At 34.9% G+C, this 22,473-nt stretch overlaps 2 protein-coding genes across 4 annotated transcripts; one reads left to right on the top strand and one right to left on the bottom strand.

Annotated features, from left to right (window-relative positions):
- The first annotated feature begins 287 nt into the window (after positions 1-287).
- Positions 288-2,331, top strand: LOC133700006 (trans-cinnamate:CoA ligase, peroxisomal-like). The gene is made up of 2 exons (XM_062123557.1): positions 288-570; positions 680-2,331. Exons 1-2 carry the CDS (start codon positions 373-375, stop codon positions 2,234-2,236), a joined length of 1,755 nt encoding a protein of 584 aa, XP_061979541.1. The 5' UTR covers positions 288-372; the 3' UTR covers positions 2,237-2,331.
- Positions 2,332-10,304: 7,973 nt separating this feature from the next.
- LOC133699811 (SUPPRESSOR OF ABI3-5-like) lies at positions 10,305-21,818 on the bottom strand. Of its 3 annotated transcripts, none has more exons than XM_062123286.1 (16): positions 21,678-21,818; positions 20,675-20,790; positions 20,421-20,461; positions 19,440-20,157; positions 19,275-19,346; positions 19,090-19,182; positions 18,933-19,012; positions 18,482-18,620; positions 17,712-17,799; positions 17,543-17,634; positions 17,384-17,452; positions 16,619-16,792; positions 15,553-15,745; positions 11,599-12,555; positions 11,289-11,467; positions 10,305-10,655 (listed from the first exon to the last, which is right to left on the bottom strand). In XM_062123286.1, exons 2-16 carry the CDS (start codon positions 20,720-20,722, stop codon positions 10,476-10,478), a joined length of 3,123 nt encoding a protein of 1,040 aa, XP_061979270.1. In that variant the 5' UTR covers positions 20,723-20,790; positions 21,678-21,818; the 3' UTR covers positions 10,305-10,475. The 3 variants fall into 3 exon arrangements, with proteins under 3 accessions (XP_061979270.1, XP_061979269.1, XP_061979268.1); XM_062123285.1 differs by having other exon boundaries at positions 18,482-18,617; positions 19,440-20,160; XM_062123284.1 differs by having other exon boundaries at positions 19,440-20,160.
- Between the last annotated feature and the right edge of the window lie 655 nt (positions 21,819-22,473).

Genomic DNA, 22,473 nt, shown 5'->3' on the forward strand with positions numbered 1-22,473 from the left:
AACACTAAAAATACTATAATTATAAAGAGACTCTTATCCAAGCCTCTCTTGTTAGAACGCATATATATATATATATATATATATATATATATATATATATATATATATATATATGCAAAACATCCAATATTCTTTACCTAATAATGTTATTATTAGACTATTTGATTATCAACTTTTTTACATATAAAAATAATAATAATTGTGGCTTGGTTCAAACATCAAATCCGTAACATAGTTTTTACTAAACCCACCCTCGCGTTCTAGCCTTCGCTTATTTAAACCCTTCACGTCCATCAAAGATGCCACAAGAACCTCTCCTCCTCTCCTCCCATATCTTCAAGCAAGACTATCCAAAGACTTCCAGCGCCAACAATGGATCAACTACAAAAATGTGATGCAAATTATGTTCCTCTCACCCCCGTAACTTTCTTGAAGAGAGCTAGTGCTGTTTATGCCAACCGCACCTCTGTTATCTATGAAGGCACCCGCTTCACATGGAGGCAAACTTATGAACGTTGCTGCCGCCTTGCTGATTCCCTCCGGTCCCTTAACGTCGGAAAGAACGATGTTGTAAGTTCATCAATCTTTGTTCTTGGATTTTCTTTTGACTTTTTGACGTATCGTATCATCATTTTTAATGTTTTTTTTTGTTCTTTGTTTTGCTTATGTACGTATATAGGTGTCCGTGTTGGCTCCAAATATTCCAGCAGTATACGAGATGCATTTCGCTGTGCCTATGGCTGGAGCAGTTCTCAATACTATCAACACAAGGCTAGATGCCAAGAACATAGCCACCATTCTTATCCATTCAGGAGCTAAGGTTTTCTTCGTGGATTGCCAATACAAGGAGTTAGCGGATAAGGCCCTTCGATTCCTGGAAGGCCCTGTGCCATCAATTATTGCTATTATCGATGACGTTGACACACCTACCGGTGTCCGATTCGGTCAGTTCGAGTATGAACAACTTGTCCAAAGGGGCAATCCAGGATACACAGGTGAACTAATTCAAGATGAATGGGATCCTATTGCCTTGAATTATACATCAGGAACAACATCTGCTCCGAAAGGAGTTGTTTATAGTCATAGAGGTGCTTATCTTAGCACTCTTAGCCTAATTCTTGGCTGGGAAATGGGAAGTGCGCCTGTTTACTTATGGTCTCTCCCCATGTTCCATTGCAATGGCTGGACATTCACTTGGGGTGTCGCTGCACGCGGCGGAACCAACGTTTGCATACGCAACACCAGTGCTAAAGACATGTACCAAAGCATTGCTGACCATAAGGTGACTCACATGTGTTGTGCACCAATTGTTTTCAACATTCTGCTTGAGGCCAAACCTCATGAGCGCCGCGAAATCACTTCACCGGTCGAAATACTCACAGGAGGTGCGCCCCCACCAGCCTCATTGCTTGAAAAGATTGAATCTCTCGGATTCCACGTGACGCACGCCTATGGCCTTACTGAGGCTACTGGGCCAGCACTTGTGTGTGAATGGCAGACTAAGTGGAACAAGCTTCCACAGCAGGATCAGGCAAAACTCAAGGCAAGGCAAGGAATTAGCATACTGACACTTGCCGATGCAGACATTAAGGATTTGGACACCATGGCTAGCATGCCGCGTGATGGCAAGACAATGGGAGAAATTGTCCTAAGAGGTAGCAGTATCATGAAAGGTTACTTCAAGGATCCTGAGGCAACTTCCAAGGCCTTCAGGAATGGATGGTTTGTTACTGGAGATGTTGGTGTCATTCATCCTGATGGATACCTGGAAATTAAGGACAGGTCAAAAGATGTGATTATTTCTGGTGGTGAAAATATCAGCAGCGTAGAATTGGAGTCTGTACTCTATAGACATCCAAGAGTCCTGGAAGCAGCTGTGGTGGCAATGCCACATCCCAAATGGGGAGAAAGTCCCTGTGCATTCATCTCAGTGAAAAAGAATTCCAACGGCGAAACGAATGATGTTAAAGAATCTGAAATTATTGCTTACTGCAGGAAAAATCTTCCCCGTTTTATGATTCCAAAGAGGGTGGAATTCATGGCTGAGTTACCAAAAACTTCAACAGGAAAAATTCAGAAATTCCAGTTAAGGGAAGTGGCCAAAAATTTTGCTGTCAATGAGAAGTTGCCCAGCAAGAAGCCTACTGGAAGCAGCACGCCTTCAGTTTCTGGTCAAGTCAATACAGAAGTTCCAGGATATGCTCATGAACAAGTTCTTGCTATGTCTCGTCTTTGAATTTTGAATTCAATACTTGATTAAACATTGAAATAAGATGTGTACAGGGTGGTTTACAACTTTTTAAGACTAATGAGCGTAATTTCTTCTTTTTATCTTTATCTTTTTTTTCCAATGAGAAATAGTTTTAAGAATTAAGAGGCTTCTCTTCTATCAATAAAATTTTATTTCTTCTATAAATATTAATGTTGCTCTTTTTTTCCAATTATGTTTTGACTGTGACAATCAATATATATATATATATATATATATATATATATATATATATATATGATCATTTGAATGCTAAATTGCTGTTTAAAATGATTGTGTCTCATTCTTTTTATCTTCAACCAATTGCCATGTGATAGTCCTCCACTAAAATTAGGTTTCCCAAATGTTAAAATTACAGGTAAATTATAGAGAACTTTGATTTGATGAGTACTGTAAATCAATAATATATAATAATCTTTAATAATTTGTATAATCAATCTCTAATAATATAAATAACATACAATGTTGTTTAAATATGAGATAAAATTGACTTACCTAGAAAACCATATCAAATAAAATTCTAAAAAAATAATCCAAAATTAACTATAAAAAAAATTATGAATACATCATCTAGGTCTATTTTAAGCATGTTCTCAAATATTTGAACCGACACTTGTGGGTCAATTCTAGTACGAAACAAAATTTGTAGAACACCTTGACAAAATTGTAATCGGATCCAACACTCGGATCGTTATGCATGTTTCATTTTAAAAACTCATTGATATATTTAGATTTATTTTTGAACTTGAATTTATTGATACACATAACACTTCAATATATTTAATTAAAAATAAATCATCCATGACAAGACTAGAAGATTCATAAAAGTATATTTTCTTGTCTTGATGATGTCTCAAAATCTGATAAGCTTGGGAAAAATATTATTTGGTATTTGAATAATAATTAATCAAATTTTCATATCAATATTTTTATTTTTATAGCACAAGAAGTAAATAACTAATGTAGAAGTCCCGGTACCTATAAAATAGTCTCTTTTAGTGGGATTTAGAGATTCTTCAATAATAAAACCAATAACTTTAAAGGAGGAGTGTGATAAATAAAAGAAAAAACTTTAAATTTCTAAAATAAGAATGTTTGTTCTTGCTTTTATACGATAAATGCTATAAAAACTAAAATATGAATGCTTGGATAGTAGAAAAAGATGATTCTTTTACTTAGGTGGTTTATGAGGTATTTATAATCTCCAAACATTGTTGTTTTGATGAAGTGGAGAGATCATAGAGTTATTTTCTTCTAATGGCATTGATAAAAAAATAAAAATATCTTACATATTATTAATAAAAAACAAATATCTCTTATAAATTATTAATGAGAAGAAAATATGATAGACCATCTGAGAGACATTTTACACATTTATGGATATAGAGAGATAATTAATTTAACATGAATAATTCATGTTAATAGTCTTAAGACAATAGTATTAGGAAAAAACCTTATGATCCTTATATGGATCTTTAACGACCTTTATACCTATTGGGTTTGGTGTGTAGCCAAACCTAGAGGAAACGAGTTTGGTGGTTTTCCAGACTCATGTTGCATTGAACTTAGCACATGCCTGAACCCATATAAGTTGGTTTTGATGATTCGTCAGATTCATGTTACCTTGGGTTCAGTATATGGTTGAATTCAAGTAAATTAGATTTGACGATTCCCTAAACTCACGTAGGACTCAACACATAGTTGACCCAAACAAGTTAGGTTTGGTGATTTGTCAAATCTACATTGACTTGGACTTAGTATATGATTGAACCCAAGTATATTGAATATAACAATATGCTATATTCATGTTGTATTAGACTCAGCGCGTGATTGAATTTAAACATATTAAATCTAGTAATTCATTTAATTTATACTAACTCGGACTCTGTACACAATCAAATCAAGTGTTTTAAGTTTAAAAACTTTTCAACTTGCATTCACCAATATCATACCTTTTTATGAGTTTAAAGCTTAAAAACTTTTCAACTTGCATTCATCAATATCATACCTTTTTATGAGTTTAAAGCTTCTTAACAAAGCATAAAAATACCAATTCAAACATCATTTGTTAATATCTATTCTTGAAACCATAGCATGGAAAATATGCTCCCTCACCTAGCTACTAAATAAATGGACAATGACGAGTGATTTCAAATATTGCTACGTACGCCATTAGACATTCAAAAAGTAGCGTCCATTGGAGACGAGAAGAGGCCCCCCACAAATTATTTAGCAACATACATTACAATTCTCATGAAAATAATTCAAAACAAGAAACACAAATAACGAAAAAAATGAATATATTCGTAGCCACTTCCACCGTGCTGTGTTCAGTGATGGAGCCATGATAATAGGTTTAAGTGGCTAACTTAGAAATACATATTTTTGAACCATGTACGTACATGGTTGAATTAAAATAAATTGAGTTTTATAATTTATCAAATTGATGTTGACTTGAACTCAACATATAACTGAATTCAAATATATTAAACATAATAATTTGTTGTATTCATATTATATTAAACTCAGCACATAATTAAACTCAAACATATTAAATTTAGCAATTTACTAAACCTATATTGTTAAATCCGACACATGACCGAGCCCAATATATTAAGTTTAGAAACTTTCTAGACCAATGTTTAACTTGTATCATATCTTTCTATGGGTTTAAGCTTCTTAACAAAGTATAAAAACACTTAATACCTCTATTCTTGAAACTATACCATGGAAAATATGCTCCCTCACCAGGCTACTAAATAAATGGACAATGACGAATGATTTCAAATGCTACAGTACCATCGATCTACACCTTCAAAAAGTAGCATAGCGTCCATTGGAGACTAGAAGAGGTCCCCCACAGATAATTATATAGCAACATACATTACATATTCTCATGAAATTAAATAATTCAAAACAAGAAACACAAATAACGAAAAAATGAATATATTCATAGCATATCCCACTCTGCTGTGTTCAGGGCGGAGCCACGACACTTTGATTTGTAGCCAAAAAGAAAGCAAAAGTTCAAATTTACTTTTAGACATAACTATTCAAGGCGAAGGACGGGAAAAAAAAAAAAATTTTGCAGGGGGCGGGGCCTGACAGCCACACCCCTGCCTCCGCCCCTGGCAGTGTTGTCTCGAGTAAAATACTACGTTGTGTTGCAATATGCATATATTTATTAGATCCAAACTAGAAAATCTAACCTCAACAGCTAGCGTAGCATTTCTGAGCTTAATATACTATATGTTAGAGAATAATATAAATTATATTATGGATGAGTTATTAGGTTAAGATGATTTCTTGACATGGTATTAGAGTCTTAATGATCAAGCGGTCATGAGTTCGAATCTCACCATCCCTATTTATTTGATAAAAAATTAAGCACATGGTAAAGTAGGTATGTGCAAGTTTCAAGCCCAAAAAGCTTTCACTTGAGGGGGTGTATTAGAGAATAATATAAATCATATCATGTGACCTCACCTAACAGCTTAAACTATTCGATTGAGATAGTTTCTTGACACTATATTGGTTGGTGTGTTTTAAAAATATTTTAAAACACATTTAATTGTTTTTATTTTTTTCCTTGTTCGAATTTTATTTTTTATTTTTAGATAATTTTAATGTGGAGATATTAAAAATAATTTTTTAAAAATAAAAAGATATTATTTTAATATATTTTTAAATAAAATATATTTTGAAAAATAATTGTTACTCACGATTTAAATCTTATAACTAACGGTTAAAAAAACTTGCTTTTTCTTGATTGTACCAAATCGATGGAAGATATATTTTTAAAATTATTTAAAAAATAATAATCTTGATCATTATTAATGAAAAAATTATTTTACAATCGAATGAAAACAATGGATATAGAGATGGATATAGAAGTAGAAAATGAATAACAAATTCTTTTTTTTTAATAAAAATAAATTGAAGCGGACACCGTACATCCATGGTTGTATATCGTATAGGAATATCAATTAATCTTCTCAACAACCCTTGTTTTGGCTTTTTCTTGATGCTGTCAATCGTTAGGGACATATCACATCGGTTTCTTCTTGTGCAAGATAACCTAATTAATAATTGAGATTTAAGCAAGTTCTTGGATCAAAAAGAGACTCCTAACTATATAATAGTTTTTATTTGGTTCCTCAAATATTATTTTTTTCTAATAAGACCCTTCAAAGCTCATTCACAATCTTCTTTCAAATTCATGTAATATTAATACAAATACTTCAGAGCAGGTGTAACTCAACTGATCAGATTCTGGATTTGTTTCTTAGGTGTCATCGATTCGAGTCCCATAAACTTCAGGGTCACTAGAAACTTCCATAGTCGTTAACTTCAAGAATCATGGATTAATCGAGGTGCGTGCAAATTGACACAGACACCCACAATAATAAAAAAAATAATATACAAGTCTCAAAAATCACTTTAATTAATATTTCTCTCCTTTTCACTCTTTCAATAACTTCTTAGAGAAATTCCCAGAACAAATTGAAATTGAGTCTATGCCTCCCTCCCTCCCTCTAGATCAACTGACATCTGTTCTCTTGCAATAATCTCTCTTTGGTAATAAAAAAAACAAAAAAAAAACTTGGAAGGGTCAAAACCTCGAAGGGACCAAGAAAATGGTTGTTATAACTATCCTTTATTTGGAGTGTAGTGTACAGGCATTTGCATTATATGGCTGCTACCATGCCTTCAGAAACACACAAATATTTGTGTTGGGCTCTATATTTTGTAGGTTTCCTGCAGGGTTTTTGGTTTGTTTTTAATATATAAATGGGAGAAACGAAGCCAATACTACAAGACGATGAGAATTATCAGCCTCATGGAGGACCATAGGCACTTTAACCTCTCAGCTGACATGTACTAGCTAGCTTGCAGCACATGAGCACAGGGATTGCACTTGTTCATACTTGTCCATTTCCTTTTGTTTTTTCTGAGACATATCATGTGGTGTTCTTGAGGTAATTTGGGTTTATTAATTAATGCTAAATTCAATTTTTTAACCACCGAGAATTCACTAATGTTTGATTACTTTCTCACGATATAAAAAGATAAATATAGATGAGACGTATGTTTTTTATATATTTTATATCATTTTTATGTCTATCTTTTTTTATTATGGAATATTTAACCAAAAGCAACCTTGAAGATTCAAGCATGAAACATCCATTTCCTAGTCAAGTATGAGGCCAATTCTTCCAAGGTTATACTTATATATTTAAACATTATGTTATGTTTAGCAACCAATCTAATTACTGATCAACAAAATTAAATAAAGGGATCAAACCCAAACCCATTAGTGTAAAACAAGGATCCAATTATCATTAAACCTGTTTTAACTTAATCTCAACAATCTTGACACTAGTTCTTAGTTATAACCCATATCCTGCAATAAAACAATAACAAAAAGTTACCATAGATAACCAAAGCACATGCTTCTCATATAATTTGATTGTTTGGAATATGTCTTGGAGGTGTAATGCCATGAAATAGACAAAGCAAATCTTTGATGATACAAAGGTAATCTTTAGCTAGGCATATGTGGGATCGATCAAGTTGTTCGAGGGCCCTTTTTCTTGGAACGAAACAATACTAAGGTTGGTGAGACTTGATAATTCACTTATAATTCTTTGAGTTTTGGACAAATTGAAGAAGACATCATATATATATATATATATATATATTTAATGAATTGTTTCAGTTCCAACCTCACGAGATGTGCATTACTTCTGGGTCGCCATATTTTCACTGTCAGATCTCATTGTCTTAGAAAAGCCAAACAAGAAAGAAGATGAATAACTTTTGAGGGGAGAAGATAAATTGATTAGATTCTTTTTTAAAAGTTAAACGGTTCGAGTCTCATAAATTTCAGTGTTATTAAAGATTTATATGGTCGTTAACTTCAAGATTCATGAGATTAGTCAAGATACGCGTAAACTGGCCTGAACATCCACGTTAATAATAAAAAAAATCCCTTTAAATCTAAAATATTTAAAAAAAATTTAAATTTTTTTATTTTTTTTATTTTAAAGTAAACTTTTTTAGTGTTCTAAGATATTTTAATATCGGATTACTATGAAAAAGTACCCACCCAGTACACTGACGTGCGACACGAGTCTAGAAATCTGGATGGTTGGCATCATGGTGGGCTCAATGTTTGAAAAAAGAAGGATTAGTCATGGAGCAATATGATTTCCCACTCTTTTACTAGTCTCTCTCGTTCTTTGGATTTGGCCACATCAGAATACATCAAGCTTTTTGTCAATTGTAGATGTTCTTCATAATAGATTTTTCTAGCGCAAATAAAACTAGGGATCTTGAAAACATTCTAGTGCCATTATATTCATTGTATGTTTTAAGCTTTCTGACAAGTCAACAGGAACTATTAAAATTGGATCAGAGAAATTAGCATTATTTATTTTGAAATGATTATCGTGCATGTTTGTCTACGCGGTAACTTCACATTTTAAATTTAAAAAACATTATTTTTCAAATGCAATTTCAAAAATAGCCTAAAAAACTAATACCAACAAGAAAGGAGAACAAATATTATTACCATCACTGCCAATTTTCCAATCTCTCTCTCTCTCTCTCTCTCTCTCTCTCTCTTATTTTCTCTTGCTAAGGAAGTAGTCAAGGAAGATTTTATAGATTAAACCTAAGCCTTTTCCTTTCACTTCTTTCAACAAAGACTGGACTAAGATCCTGAGAAAACATCCAATCAAAATGAGTATTTGAGGATTCAGATTCTGGAAAAATGCCTCCATATTCCTGTGGTAGCATTTTCCACAGAATTTCATTACCTGTGATGAAGACTTTCAGTAGACTTTTCATAATATCTTTTTCCTTGCGGAAACAGCCAGGTTGTTGTATTGTATAGGTTAACTTTGTACTTGTTTTTTTTTTTTTTGAGGTCAATGTGGAAAGCAAAGCAAGTGGTTGTGGAGGGTGTGATTCGGCGTGTGTCATTAGAGTTGTTTTTTAAATTATTTTTTATTTAAAAATATATTAAAAAAATATTTTTTTTATTTTTTAAAAATTATTTTTAATATCAGCATATCAAAATGATCTAAAAACACCAAAATAATATTAATTTAAAGTAAAAAAAATAAAAAAATTTCAATTTTTTTTTAAAATATTTCTAAAACGCTTTTAAAACAAAAAAAGCAACCTTCCTTGGGCAAGACTTTAGTCATAAAATAGAAGTAAACAAAACCCCATAGGAAGAGCTAAATATGGAGTTTAGTTATTTTCTTGGGATATAAAAAATTAAGATAATAAAAATAAAAATTTATCCTTTTATTTTAAAAATATAAAAATTCAATCCAAAGTTGTTTTTTTATGCCTTTACAATCTTTATATCTTTTTTATATATATAATGAAACACTAATTAAATATAATCCAAGAAAATGAAAAATAATTAGACATGTTTTGCCTGTTAAAAGTATTTAATTAATTAACATACATCATAACCATAATTTTACTCTAAAATCTTTCTTGAAATCTTAATTAAAAAAAAAACTATAATTTATAACTTTTTTAAAAATTTATATTTTCATACTACAACCATAAAATCTATCTATACACAAAACAGCAAAACATGGAAGGGAAGAAAGTCGGACCCAAAAATCCTGTGAAATGGTCAAATCTACAGTCCTCCGTCAAAGTTGATCACAACCAAACAGCCTCCTATGTATTTGATCAAACCATCAGTGATTATTCAGATTGAGTCGTTTTGCGGTGGGCTTGGTCAATATTGTCTGTAGCTGCCTGTTGTCGAATGCAAGCCCAGTTCAAGAAGAATAATACTTAGCGCGACCAAGTTCTTTAATAGAACATGGAATTTATTCATCCCTTTCTTAGGTTTTTACCTTGTACTATTAACCTATTCATCCCTTTCGATTTTCCCTTTTCTTTTGGTCATTACAATGGCATGTTGGTATTTGATATTGGTGCACCTTTGGTTGCAGGCAGGACTGCAACTCTTGTCACCGGGAAAGAAAAGGAATCGAAACAATTGAGACAAGATTCTGGAATTTCAATAAATTAATTTTCACAAGTCTACAGAAGGAATTTGAGCTACAGTAAATCACCTAAATGCATTTGCCCACAGAATACCACGATTTCCTCAGCTTCAGAGCTTAAGCCGCACATCTACAACCCCTGCTTCATAGCTTAAGCCTTCAATCTACGACATCTCCCTGAACCTGGCAAGGGCCTTCTTTTGAATCAGCGTTTTGTAACTATCCCCAGCCTGTACCTCAAGGCTAGGATCCAACTTCTTCTGCTGACTCCCAAGTCCTGCTCTCCTATCTATGGCTTGAGCTTGGACTGGTTCAATCATTCCACTTCCATCCTTCCCCAGTCCCTGCAAATCACATCGATCACCAAAAACCAGAGAAGACAATCCCCACAGTGAATAAAAATTAGAATCCAGTTACATGAATGCTGCAAAAGCATTGACCACCAGTATATTCGATTCAACTTTAGCAGTGTAGGGCAGCAAACAAGTAACAGAACATTGTCCATAAAAAGATGAGATGAACATCATATGATATAAGTAATTTTGAATATTTGCAAAACTGTAATGAAACTAGTGGCATGATTGATGCAAAAGCATTGACAACCAGTATATATGATTCAACTTTAACGGTGTAGGGCAGCAAACAAGTAACAGAACATGGTGGCCATTAAGAGATGAGAGGAACATCATATGATATAAGTCATTTCGAATATTGGCAAAACTGTACAGAAATGGAAGATTTTTTAAGAGCACTTATGGGAACTTGCTCTCAAAATACTTAGAATATGATTATAGAAAAGGAAGAAAAGGCTGCACTAACTAAAACCCATATTTCACAAGGATGACTGGCATCGTTATCAGCAGTAACCAATGATTTACAGCCTACAACCCATTTCAAAAGAATAACCAGCATAGTTGCAAACAGTTGTCAATAAATTAGCAGTTAAAATTGTCAGGAGCAAGAGAAAGGAATGATACCGAGCCTTCTTGCCAGCCCATATTGCGAAGCATTCGATTGCCTACATTGCTCTCGCCAAGTGCCTTGTCAGCTGTAATCACCTCATAGCTCTGAGCATCTCCAATCCCACGTCCTCCTCCAACACCAGGGGGAAATGGCATTGAATCCAAAGCACTCCTTTTGAATGCAGACTCTCGATCTTTAAGAGATTACAAATAGAAAACACAAAGGATTCCTCACAAGTTAATATTTCTATCAAGACATAAGTAAAGTGTTGGGACCCATTCACTCAGACCGAGAAGTTTGAGAAAACATGTCACTAAAGCTTACGTGAATCCATGTCAGGCAAATCATCTCCCACAGAAGATGAACCATACAAACTCCTCCTTTCAGCTGCTCGATCCCTGTAGGAAGTCTGTGGTTGCTCCTTGTGAGTAGAAGCAGAAGGCAGTGGCATTTCAGAAAATCTCCTCTTGCCACTCACAGCAGCAACAGGTGGTGTGTAAGAGCCCAACGCAGATGCATCTGTCCTAAAAGGAGTTGCAGCTGGAAATGTATCAGAATTTGTTGATGAACCTGCCATAGTTAGTGGTATGGCAGCATTGGATGTAGAAACACCAGCAGATGGTATAGAATATGAAGTATCAGACTTCACAACACCTCGTCCAGAGCCCCTTATAACTCCCATCAAAGTCCCTCCTGAACTGTTGCTCGCAGGTCTTGGCTTCACTGGAGACTCCAAACCAGTAGTTTGGGCAGATGGGGTTGCGGCAACTCCTGAACTGGACATAGTGTTCTCCTTCGTGGTTGTTGAATCAGATTTAAACTTGCTCTTTGTGGATTGCCCAGCTGAAAAGAGCCTATCATCAGCTGGAACAGATGGGTGACTATCATCAAGAGCCACACGGGTGGCTTGTCCTTCATGACTCCTTTGCTTCCACATTGATAATACGTTGTTCATTTTCTTCTTGTTAGCCAAAATACTGCTCTTTGAAGCAAGTTTTATCTCTTTTGCCTTCTCCTTCTCTTTCTTCTCAGCAGCTAATGCTGCTGTAGCAGCAGCCTGGACTGCATCATGTAACGAGGCAGCCTTCTCCACGGATGATGTAATAGTAGCAGCCGGTGCAGAAATTACAACTTTTCTGTTACTGGAACCGTCAGATGACTTGGAATTCTCGGACTGTTTACCAGAAGCTTTATTGTCATTGTTCTCCGTGTAAGGGATGTACTGCTGAGTTTGCTGGTCATATGTGTACCAAACCCCACTGTTACCATCATAATAAAGACCTGCATATTACAAGTGCATAATACTCAATCAAAGAGCTGATGACTTCCAAAGGAATTATGATTTCAGCTTAAACTCCGAAGATGACCCATGTAGAATGCTAGTAACAACTATTCAAACTGTGTTCAAAGTTCTTGTCCTAGAAAATAATTCTAAACAGAGCATAAAACATTCCCCATGCTAGCAGGACATACGATCACCTTAATGGCAAATGCACATTCTACTAGGGTTTAAACCTCACAAAGTTTCACTCCAAAACATACCATACACCGTATCAACCAGAAGGGGTATATGATTCCCCACCCAAATTCTTCTAATAGACATCCCCGTGGATACAAAAAAATTTATCTCATACAATGCAATTGCAATTCCACACCATGCCTGGGTCTCTGTGCACTTTCCGAGGAGCACGTTTTTAGTTCACAGCAACAAACATGAAAAAAATTCCTAGAAGACAACCACTTCACCACAGCAAAATAATCTCTTCCTGCCGAATCTTTGAAGATGTTCCCAACAGTGTTGTCAAAAGGTGCCCGGGTGCTCGCTTAAGCGCCGGAGGTGAGGCGAGGCAAAGCCGAGGCGCCTTTCTTAGCCTGAGGCGATGGGAGTTTGAAGTGGCGCCAACTAGGCAAGTGCCTGTGCATGGGAGGCAGGCGATGCCTGATGAAAATTATATGACACTGACACTGACACTGACACTCAGGATTAGTTTGAAGAGACATCTCTTTGATTTCTGCTTTTTAAAAAAAAAAATTGACTTATATTTTGTCTTGTCCGTCTCCTTTTCTGGTCTTACACAAGAATAAAACTTAAGGGTAGTTTTGTAAAAAATATAGATTAAGGTAAAAAAGAAAAAAAGAAACTGACGTGAAAGTTAAAGAAGAAAAGAAACAGAAGTGAAAATTGAAACAAAAACAGAAACAAACATGAAACACCACCAAAGACGAAGACAAAGAAGTCAAGAGTGAAGACAGAAAAAAAACAGAGGTATTCCTTATGATTTTTTTCTTCTGTCATCTCATCTTTTTCTTTCTTAATTTCTCATACAAAAATTCTACTAAGTTATATCATATAAAATTTCTGTGGAGCTGGAACTTTCTATGTGGCAAATTACAAAGATTATTTGACCAAGTCATGACACATGCAGTTTGCTTGTATATGATATATATATTATATTCTATCAATACAAAGATTACTTTTATATATTTTTGACCATGACTAGACTAGTACACACGCAGTTTGCTTGTGCATGTGTGAGTGTGTGTAGTCAATATGCGTACTGAAATTGGCCGCTTTTTCTCGATTAATTGTTACAAACTTACATCATGATGACTATGTGTGTACTTGGGGGCTTGCCATGTCACCTGTTTTCAACTTTTCATTATTCCAGCAGTAGTGGTACTGTGATTATTTATTTGTAATCCCTAGAACCAATACTAGACAACAAACAAAGTTGAGAGGTATATGAACATCAAGTGCTAGAACTACACATGAAGAGGGATCATGTTCTAGTTTTAAACAAGTGCAGTTTGGTTTAAGAGATGAAGATTTGGATTATAATCATGAAATGGACGATATGGAGAGCTCAAGTGAAGGAGAGGAAAGCATTGATGAAGATGTTTTTGAAGATTAATGAACAATGATGATGATATTTAACTTTGCGTTTTAATCTATTTGGCTACTTACTACTTTAAATTGTTTTGTTTTGTTTTAAAGGTGAAAAATGTAACTTTATATGACTATATAGTATTTTATATTTTCTTTTGATTTTCCAATGATCTAATCTTAATTGGTATATATTTTAGATTTATATATCATAATATAATATTATACATTTAATTTTTTATATCATACAGGTTGAGCGCCTTTGTTCATTCGGGTGAGCACCTAAGTGTGCGCCTAGCACCTCGGGCATTTTCCAGGCTTGGCACTTATTAGCACCTTTCGCCTTTGACAACACTGGTTCCCAGAGAACAGTAACCAAGTTTTAAATTTTCATCACAATTCTCCTCAACAAGGAACCAAATTGAAAACAACTTGTCTAAGGAAACTAGAAACAAAATTGCATCTTCAGAAAACTAGAAGTGAAGATCAAAATGTTCCTCAAAAGAAATTTATGAGATTAAGTTATGGATCGCAAGCCTCTAAAAGTAAAGCAGGCATACAGTTAAGTAGCTCCAGTCAATTCATGGATGACAATGAAGTAAATCACAAGCAAATGCACCATACATGTAAAGTTGTAAGCACCTCATTCCGTTTTATAAACTCATGTAGTTGTCCCACTACATTTTTCCTACTGCATACAAATCACCATTGTCCAGGCAGTTATTAGAAGCTGGGAATTTCAAGCTCCAAAGTTAAAATAGAAATAACAGTCAAAAAATCTCCACTGACTGTATATGCCCACACAAACTTACCCAAAAAAAATAGGTCATATGTTCCCAAAATATTCTGCCTAATCAGCACTTTTGCAAGATCTACAGGAAGTATCTTAGCATTTGCTCTCAAAATCTCAGTGACTAGCTTGAAACTTAATGATTTTGTACTAGCAAGAATGCTAGAGTTCCTAGAAAGACAGTTAAACATGAACATGATTTCCAAGTTCCACACAGGAATAGTATTCCCTCCTTTTTCTCTGCACAAGAGTATAATCAGATAGAACTTCTTGACAGGAATAAAAATGAAAATATATCTTTATACTACTTCAGGAAGGGAAAAATCTATTAGCTTGTACAGGGAGAAAACCCATGGATAAAGCATTTTCAAAGAGCCAAACACACCAGTTATCTATCCAATTATACCACAAAAATGAAAACAGCAATGCCCCTTCTGGATTTTTTTTTAACATGAAGACAACAATCAGAAACGTGCCATCTAGTAAAAGATGCCTAGATCAAGTTACGACATTCATTATAACAATTGCTCAAATCCACAATGCATGCAAAATGTTATCTTCCACTTCCACTTGGTGCAAATCAAACAAGAAACGTAGAAGGAACCTGTATTTCCATCAAAGTAGAAGCCAGAAGCAGCATCATAGTAATAACCAGATGCTTCATCCCACACAAAAGCAGATTGTGCAGCAGAACCATCCTTTTGGACTGTAATCTCCCCACCAGCTTGCTCCTGCCCACCGACAGATTGTTTTTCATCTGGGTTATATTCCTTAGGTGCCCAGCCAACAGCGTCATACTAAAAGATGAAAAAATAAAATTTTAAGAACTCAAATATCATATATAAAATCAGCATATTCAAAAACCAGAAAGCAAGCACAAAGAATTAAGATGAAGGGTACAGGTAGTAATATAACTAGAATATAACAATAATATTCACTAATATTCCAAGAGACAGAGAAGTGATAGGGACAAGAAGAGAATTCTTAGGAGTTATATCTCCATTCAATGAACCATAACAAAACCTGTGTCTAATGCATCAATGAAATCACAAAAAGATCAACATCAAAAAGTTTGAGCACAAATTCATTAACGTGGAAGTAGCACCTTGACAAACACCCAGACACATTCATCTAAAGTTTTCCTTGTCAACCTGACTGATTGCCATAAACAAATTACAAGTTGATAGTGAAATTTAGTCTTGATCAAAAGAAATGCCAACAGCCTCGCGGATAATAATCTAAAAAACTTCCTAAAGTGGCTATTCTGAGGTATGAAATAGATGTATCATATCAGAAAATCAATTTTCTCTAATCTGTTCATCAACCTTCACTTCACAGAACCATTTCTCCAGAAAAAGGGGCCTTTGATATGAAGGTATCTTTTACATTTCTATGGTACATAGTACATAGTACACAGTACAAGTACAATGTCAACTTTCTCCAACTTCCCCACCAACAATCACTTCATGAAAAGCTTTCAGTGACTTCAAATTACAGAAAATTAAAGTAGTTTCTAGGCTGTGTTGATTTTCTTCATCCAAAAAAAAGTTGTTTTTCCCTAGACTTTCAAATTCTAAGTATGAACAAACCATGTAAAATTTAGTGCTTCAATTGAAAATGTGCGACAAAAAAGAAACCACAATAGTTGAAGAAAAGATTAATTGATATACCTGTTGTGCAAATGCCGCTGCCTCAATCGCAGCAGCTGCTAAGCTGCTTGACTGCGATGATCCTGACGACCCTGGGCCAAGAATGCTCTTTGCATACGCCACTCTTAAGATCTGCCCATTCTTCTCAAGAGTGGTTCCATTGGTCGCATCAAGGGCTTTAGTAGCATCCTCAACCTACAAGACAAGAATCATATGATTGCAAAGAATGCATCTATTATTTCTGCTAGCAACTCTCTTTTGTTGTGTCTCTAATTCTGAAAAGAGCAAGTAAAATCTCCATACAGAGGGGCAGGGGTCTTGCAGGATGCAGAGGCCATACAACTAAAATTTAAAAAGAAAATCTTTAAGTAACACAAAGTACCTAAAGTACATCAGTCTGAAATGGGATTTCATTGGGTAGCTAAGCTATAGATATCAGCAACATTCAAAATATGTGACAACCACCATGGTACCACTGTTTGTATTAGTTTTATAGCCTAGAATGGAAGGTGAAAGGAAAAACAATACCACCAAATCATAGTTTGTTGTATAATCTTTCTAAATAATTTCATCATAAAAATACCACTGAATCACTGTTAGTAAGTTTACCTTAGCTCCTAACATATATTTGTCAGTTGTGTATCGTTTATAATAAATTTGGACTCGTAATTGTTTGAATTGCATGACAACCATCAAAGATTAATTTGACTAAGAAAAACTGGAAAGCAAAAAATAAGAGGAACAAAATATTCAACAAATCCAATAACCAATAACAAATGAATTTACCGAATGGAAATGTACAAAGGCAAATCCCCTTGAAACATGAGTAAACTTGTCTCTAACCAGTCGAAGATCCTGCAAATTAGGAAAGATAAAAGCGTGAACATGCCAAAAAAGGGGGGGATTTTCTAATAAAACAAAAATGAATTTTACAGCATTTTGTACCTTAATTGGAGCATGCTTGGAAAACTCATAGCGAAGCATCTCCTCATCCGCATTTTCATCCAATCCACGAACAACCAAAACATGAGTAGGGCCTGATTAGGTGTCAGCTTAGCAAGTTGTGGCATATATATTAAAACATGTCAGGAAAAAAGAAACATTTCAAACCAACCTGCCTCAAATCCTTTCTTTCCTGAGGATGGCGGATTTGATAAAGTCATATCTGCTGGTGGTGCATCATCAGTTCGTGGCTCATTGCACTGCAACATATAATAAAAGAGGCCATCCAATGATTTGTTTTCAAGGATCTTAATTCTCAAACCATTATAAAATTCACCAGAATCCCTGGGTAAAGTTTTTCTTTTCCATTTGCTGTAAAATCATTAAGCAAGAGCTCTGCGCAAAAGAACTACAAGTCCATACTATTTAACCAAATCACATCACAAAGCAAAGTGGAAATCTATCCCTTGTACGAGACCCCTCTACTAGAGCTAAGGGGTCTTCAGCTTAAGTGAAAAGAGCACATGCTTAACACAAACAAGGGAAATAAAGGATCACTTGAAGAAGCTGAAACTTATTAGGGACTTCGGGAACAAGAAACATTGGGCACTTCACTTAATAGAAGGGAGAGGAGAAAGAGACTCATCAAATCAGAAATAAGGCATAATGAGAGGTTAAGAAAAGGCTCTTATCACCATGAAGTGACAGCATGTTAAAGGTGTCAATGTGACTTCCAACACACATTAACCTCCAAACAGCACTAGAAAAAATAATGATTGTCATTTCAACACTTGACATGCGTGCTCAGCACCAGTAGGGAATTGTTCTGGCTGTGCTAGTGCTAACAAATAAAACTAATGGCTGATTGTGTATTCATAAAAAATTATAACTGTTCAACTTATCAAAAATCAAATAAGGAGAAAATGAGATGGAAAAACAAACCTGAAAGCAGGATGTACGCCTTGCAAAATTGACACAACCACAGATAGTGCACATCCAATCAGATGGCACTGTGATGTTTCTGTGCTGACCAGATTTCTCTTGACCAAAAGGCCCACCTGCCCCCCCAGTTGGTTTACTACTGAAAGACAACAGAAATCAAAGTGATAATGGTTATGCTTGAAGCCAAAAATGTGTCATAGGGCCACCATATGTATGTACAATGACATTAATGTAGCGTTTTCATCAAAAAATGCCACCATCAGTCAGATATTGAAAGAGAATAGTGCTAGGGAAGCCAGCAACAGCTAAAGTAAGAATGTATCTGGAATTCACCAGAATGTGAGATCCAACATACATGCACAATGTACAACTTCGAGATAGTAGCATGGAATAAATAATCACAATTGACTTTCATGATACCACAATCATGGCAATGATGAAAGAGAAATACCTGTACTCAAAGAAAAGCTTTCGGCCATCAACAACAAGACCATCATCCCCAATCCTATCCATCATTGCGCATGCTGCTCCCTGTTTCAGACAAAAACATTATTTGAATGCCATTCATGAAAGAAAATGCAACCTTGCCAGATTAGGCAGATAGATACCACAGAAGGAAAATCAATAAAGGCAAATCCACGAGAGATGCCAGAATTCCTCTCTTTGATTACACGAACATGGCGAAGTGGTCCCCACTCAGCCTGATGGCCACAAAAAGCAAATAAATGTTATGAAAACATCTAATGAGGAAAAGCAACAGTGCCCGGATAAAGAGTGTAAACTAAGACATTACAAGTATCTGGTAAAGATCTTCCTCAGTTGTCTTCTGTGAGAGACCCTTCACAACAACAGTTGCAGATGGGGCCTACAAGAGGCAGAATTCTTGTTAAAGCCCGGTGACTCACCACAGATCAAGCCAGGCAGTAAATAACAATAAAGAAGGCTGTATGTAACATACCACGTCATAATGGCCACGCTGACGCTTGTGTTCACGGTCCCTCCTCCTTTCACTCCTCTCATGCCTGCCACCATCATAGCTGTCCTCCCTTTGACTTCGGCTATGACTTCGACTCCGAGGAGACCTTGATCTAGGACGATCATCATATCCACGAGACCGAGATCGTTCATGCCGTCTATGTGGACTCTGAGATTTTTCCTGACTCAAACCTCTCTTGTCATGTTCTCGATCATGGGATCCACGCCTCCTCCAATTGCCATCTCTCCTGCTGCCTCTTTCATAATCAGAATCATAACTATGCCTACCATATTCATAATCCCTCTCATGGCTATCCTCCCTATTTTGATAAGAAGTGTGTGACTTATAGTCATAATCATCATATGCATAATCATCACGGTCACGTTCCCCAAACCTAGAAGCCCTATCAAGTCCATGATCACGGTAGTTGTCGATGCTGTGGTTGCCATCCCGATCATGAACAGCATCTATATCGTGGTAAGTATCGAAGTATGGTCTCTCATGTCTCCTTGACTCCCTATCAAGTGGGTATTCTTCTTCATAACCTCTCCTTCTTGATTGAGGCCAAACATCAACAGCAGGAGGTGGGGGGTAGTTCTCTCTCTCTAGAATGTTCCGGGGGATGGCATGTCTTGGGTATCCATTATCCCTTGAATACCGGTCATTGATAAACCTCCTCTCATCATATGAACCACCACCCCTGCTAGAATAAAATAATTTAATGGAAGAGCAGACATGAAAAATCATGAGACAAAGCTTGAAAAAGAAATAAGGACAATAAGATTACAGACCACAACAAAGGAGACATTTAGAAAATATCAAGCATAAGAGGCTTCTGGAAAATCTTGCATGAAATAAATACCTTAACCAACAAAACTCAAAAAGTAAAATAAGAGTACACAAATTTTCAAATAAAATATTTTACCATGAAAGCCCTGACAGCAAGCATCGGGCCTTACTTACCGGTAGTTAGGCTCATGGACTGCACCATACCCCTCCAGAGCCTGTGGATTCAAGAGAATAAGCTTATGTCAGCAACAAATACCAATCAAGATAGGAGGAGGTTACGCAAATCCATTCCATATCCTCACTGCCCCCAACAGCTTTCTCTTATTTTTCTTTTAAGGATGAGATAGATGATGCCCAAAAACTAATGGACAATCCTAAAAAATTTCTTGCATTTTTATCAGTATTTTTAAGGAGGAAACCACAATTACGCTGTTATTATCCCATCCTTGCTGAAGGCCATAGCGACCAGGATCCATGTCTTGCAAGCAAAACCACCCTGCAATCCTCTTTCTCGATGATCGAATGTTCTAATTCCTTTTATTCCCTGTAATATATGCACAAAAGAAACAGACACACAACAGTCATGCCCTTGAATCAACCTTTACTCAATAATTCCCCCACGTATCGAGTTCTTATTAGCCTTGACGTTCGTAAATCTTCAAATAAAATCAAATCCACTCCACAAACCAAGATTTAACCAAGACCCACTTGACCATTCCTCCAAAATTCTCTCAACAACAACGAAACAAATATAAAAGCCATGATCTTGATTAGCAGAAACCAAACACCGCATCCACAAAATAAAGTTATACAGAAAAAAAAAACTCAAATTGTGAATTGCGTTATAAAAACAAAATCAACAGAACAACTTCTTCATATTAACAGATAGTGATCGGCTAAAAAAGCCACAATATTCTCTCCATTACAATTTACACTGCAAAATAAATAAATAAAAAAACCTTCAGATAAAACCAAACCCACTTCAGAAAATCAAGAGACAAACAAAACCCATTCCATCATTTGTCCAGAATTATCTAAAAAAAAATGTAAGCAATGATCTTGACAATCAAAACCCAACCCATAACTAAATATCATCCAAGATTCAATTATACCCGAATAAAAAAAAATACCTCAAAAAATTGTGCATATCACTTCTAAAATCTCTCTTTTGACACAACAAAGCATAGAAAGTAGGATTCTTATCATCGAATAACACAGAACCATCAGCTTAGTATCATAACTCAAATGGGAAAAAAAATCCCGCAAAATTGTGAATTTGCATAATAGAAATGTCTCTATCAAATAATAAAAAATCATAAAATAACAGAAACCCATCAGCTATATACATGTGTATGTATCTATAGTACAATTTATATTGCAAGATTTGAAGTGAGTCTGCAATTTTTGAAACTAAATAAAATCAGTGCATACCAGGCAAACCGTGGATGCGATTTGATAAGAAAAAATAAGCTTTTTTCTCCGAATTGGGATTTGTTGTTTCCTCTTTCTCGTACCAACGATCGGTTCTTGTAACAAAGTTTGGTTCTTGCGATTGTTAGAATTGTTGTTGTTGTTGGGTTTTTGGTTTCGTCTATGTTTACTTTTAGGGTTACGGACGTTTGTTTCCTCGGACGAAGAGACTTTTTGTCTATGACAAAAGTAAATAAAGCAAATTTGTTTAGGAGGTGTTTTATTACTATTTTCCTTCGTATATTTTAAAATTAGTCCATACCTTAGTTCATAATTTTATATTAATCTTTTTTAAGAAATCAAAGTGATAAAATCTAACTTGATGATTTAATTTGGTACCCTACTAATTCATGGCAGTGTTATAAAATCCAATCCAGATGACTGAATTATACCAACTTAACTTGTAATCCGAATCTTATAAAACTATAATTTTCAAACTTGAGATAGTTAAATTTTATCATATTTTTTAAAAATATTTTTCAAATAAATATTACAATTTTAAATGAAACTTTCGATATTTTATTTTAAATAACATAACAAATAAACTAAAAAGGTTAAAACAATATTTTTTTATAGTAGCTATGGACTTAGATTCACCATGGATTAATGAAATTATGATCTTGTCCCTCATTGTATAAAATTTTGGTCTGACTAATTGAGTTTTTTTATGATTTTTTTATCACTAAAAATATAAAAAAAAGCCATTAAAACAAAAAAAAAAACATGATATAAAAAGACGTTTGTTTCCTTTTCAACT

Source organism: Populus nigra, chromosome 7, assembly GCF_951802175.1.
Source record: "Populus nigra chromosome 7, ddPopNigr1.1, whole genome shotgun sequence".
In the NCBI taxonomy this organism is placed as follows: domain Eukaryota; kingdom Viridiplantae; phylum Streptophyta; class Magnoliopsida; order Malpighiales; family Salicaceae; genus Populus; species Populus nigra.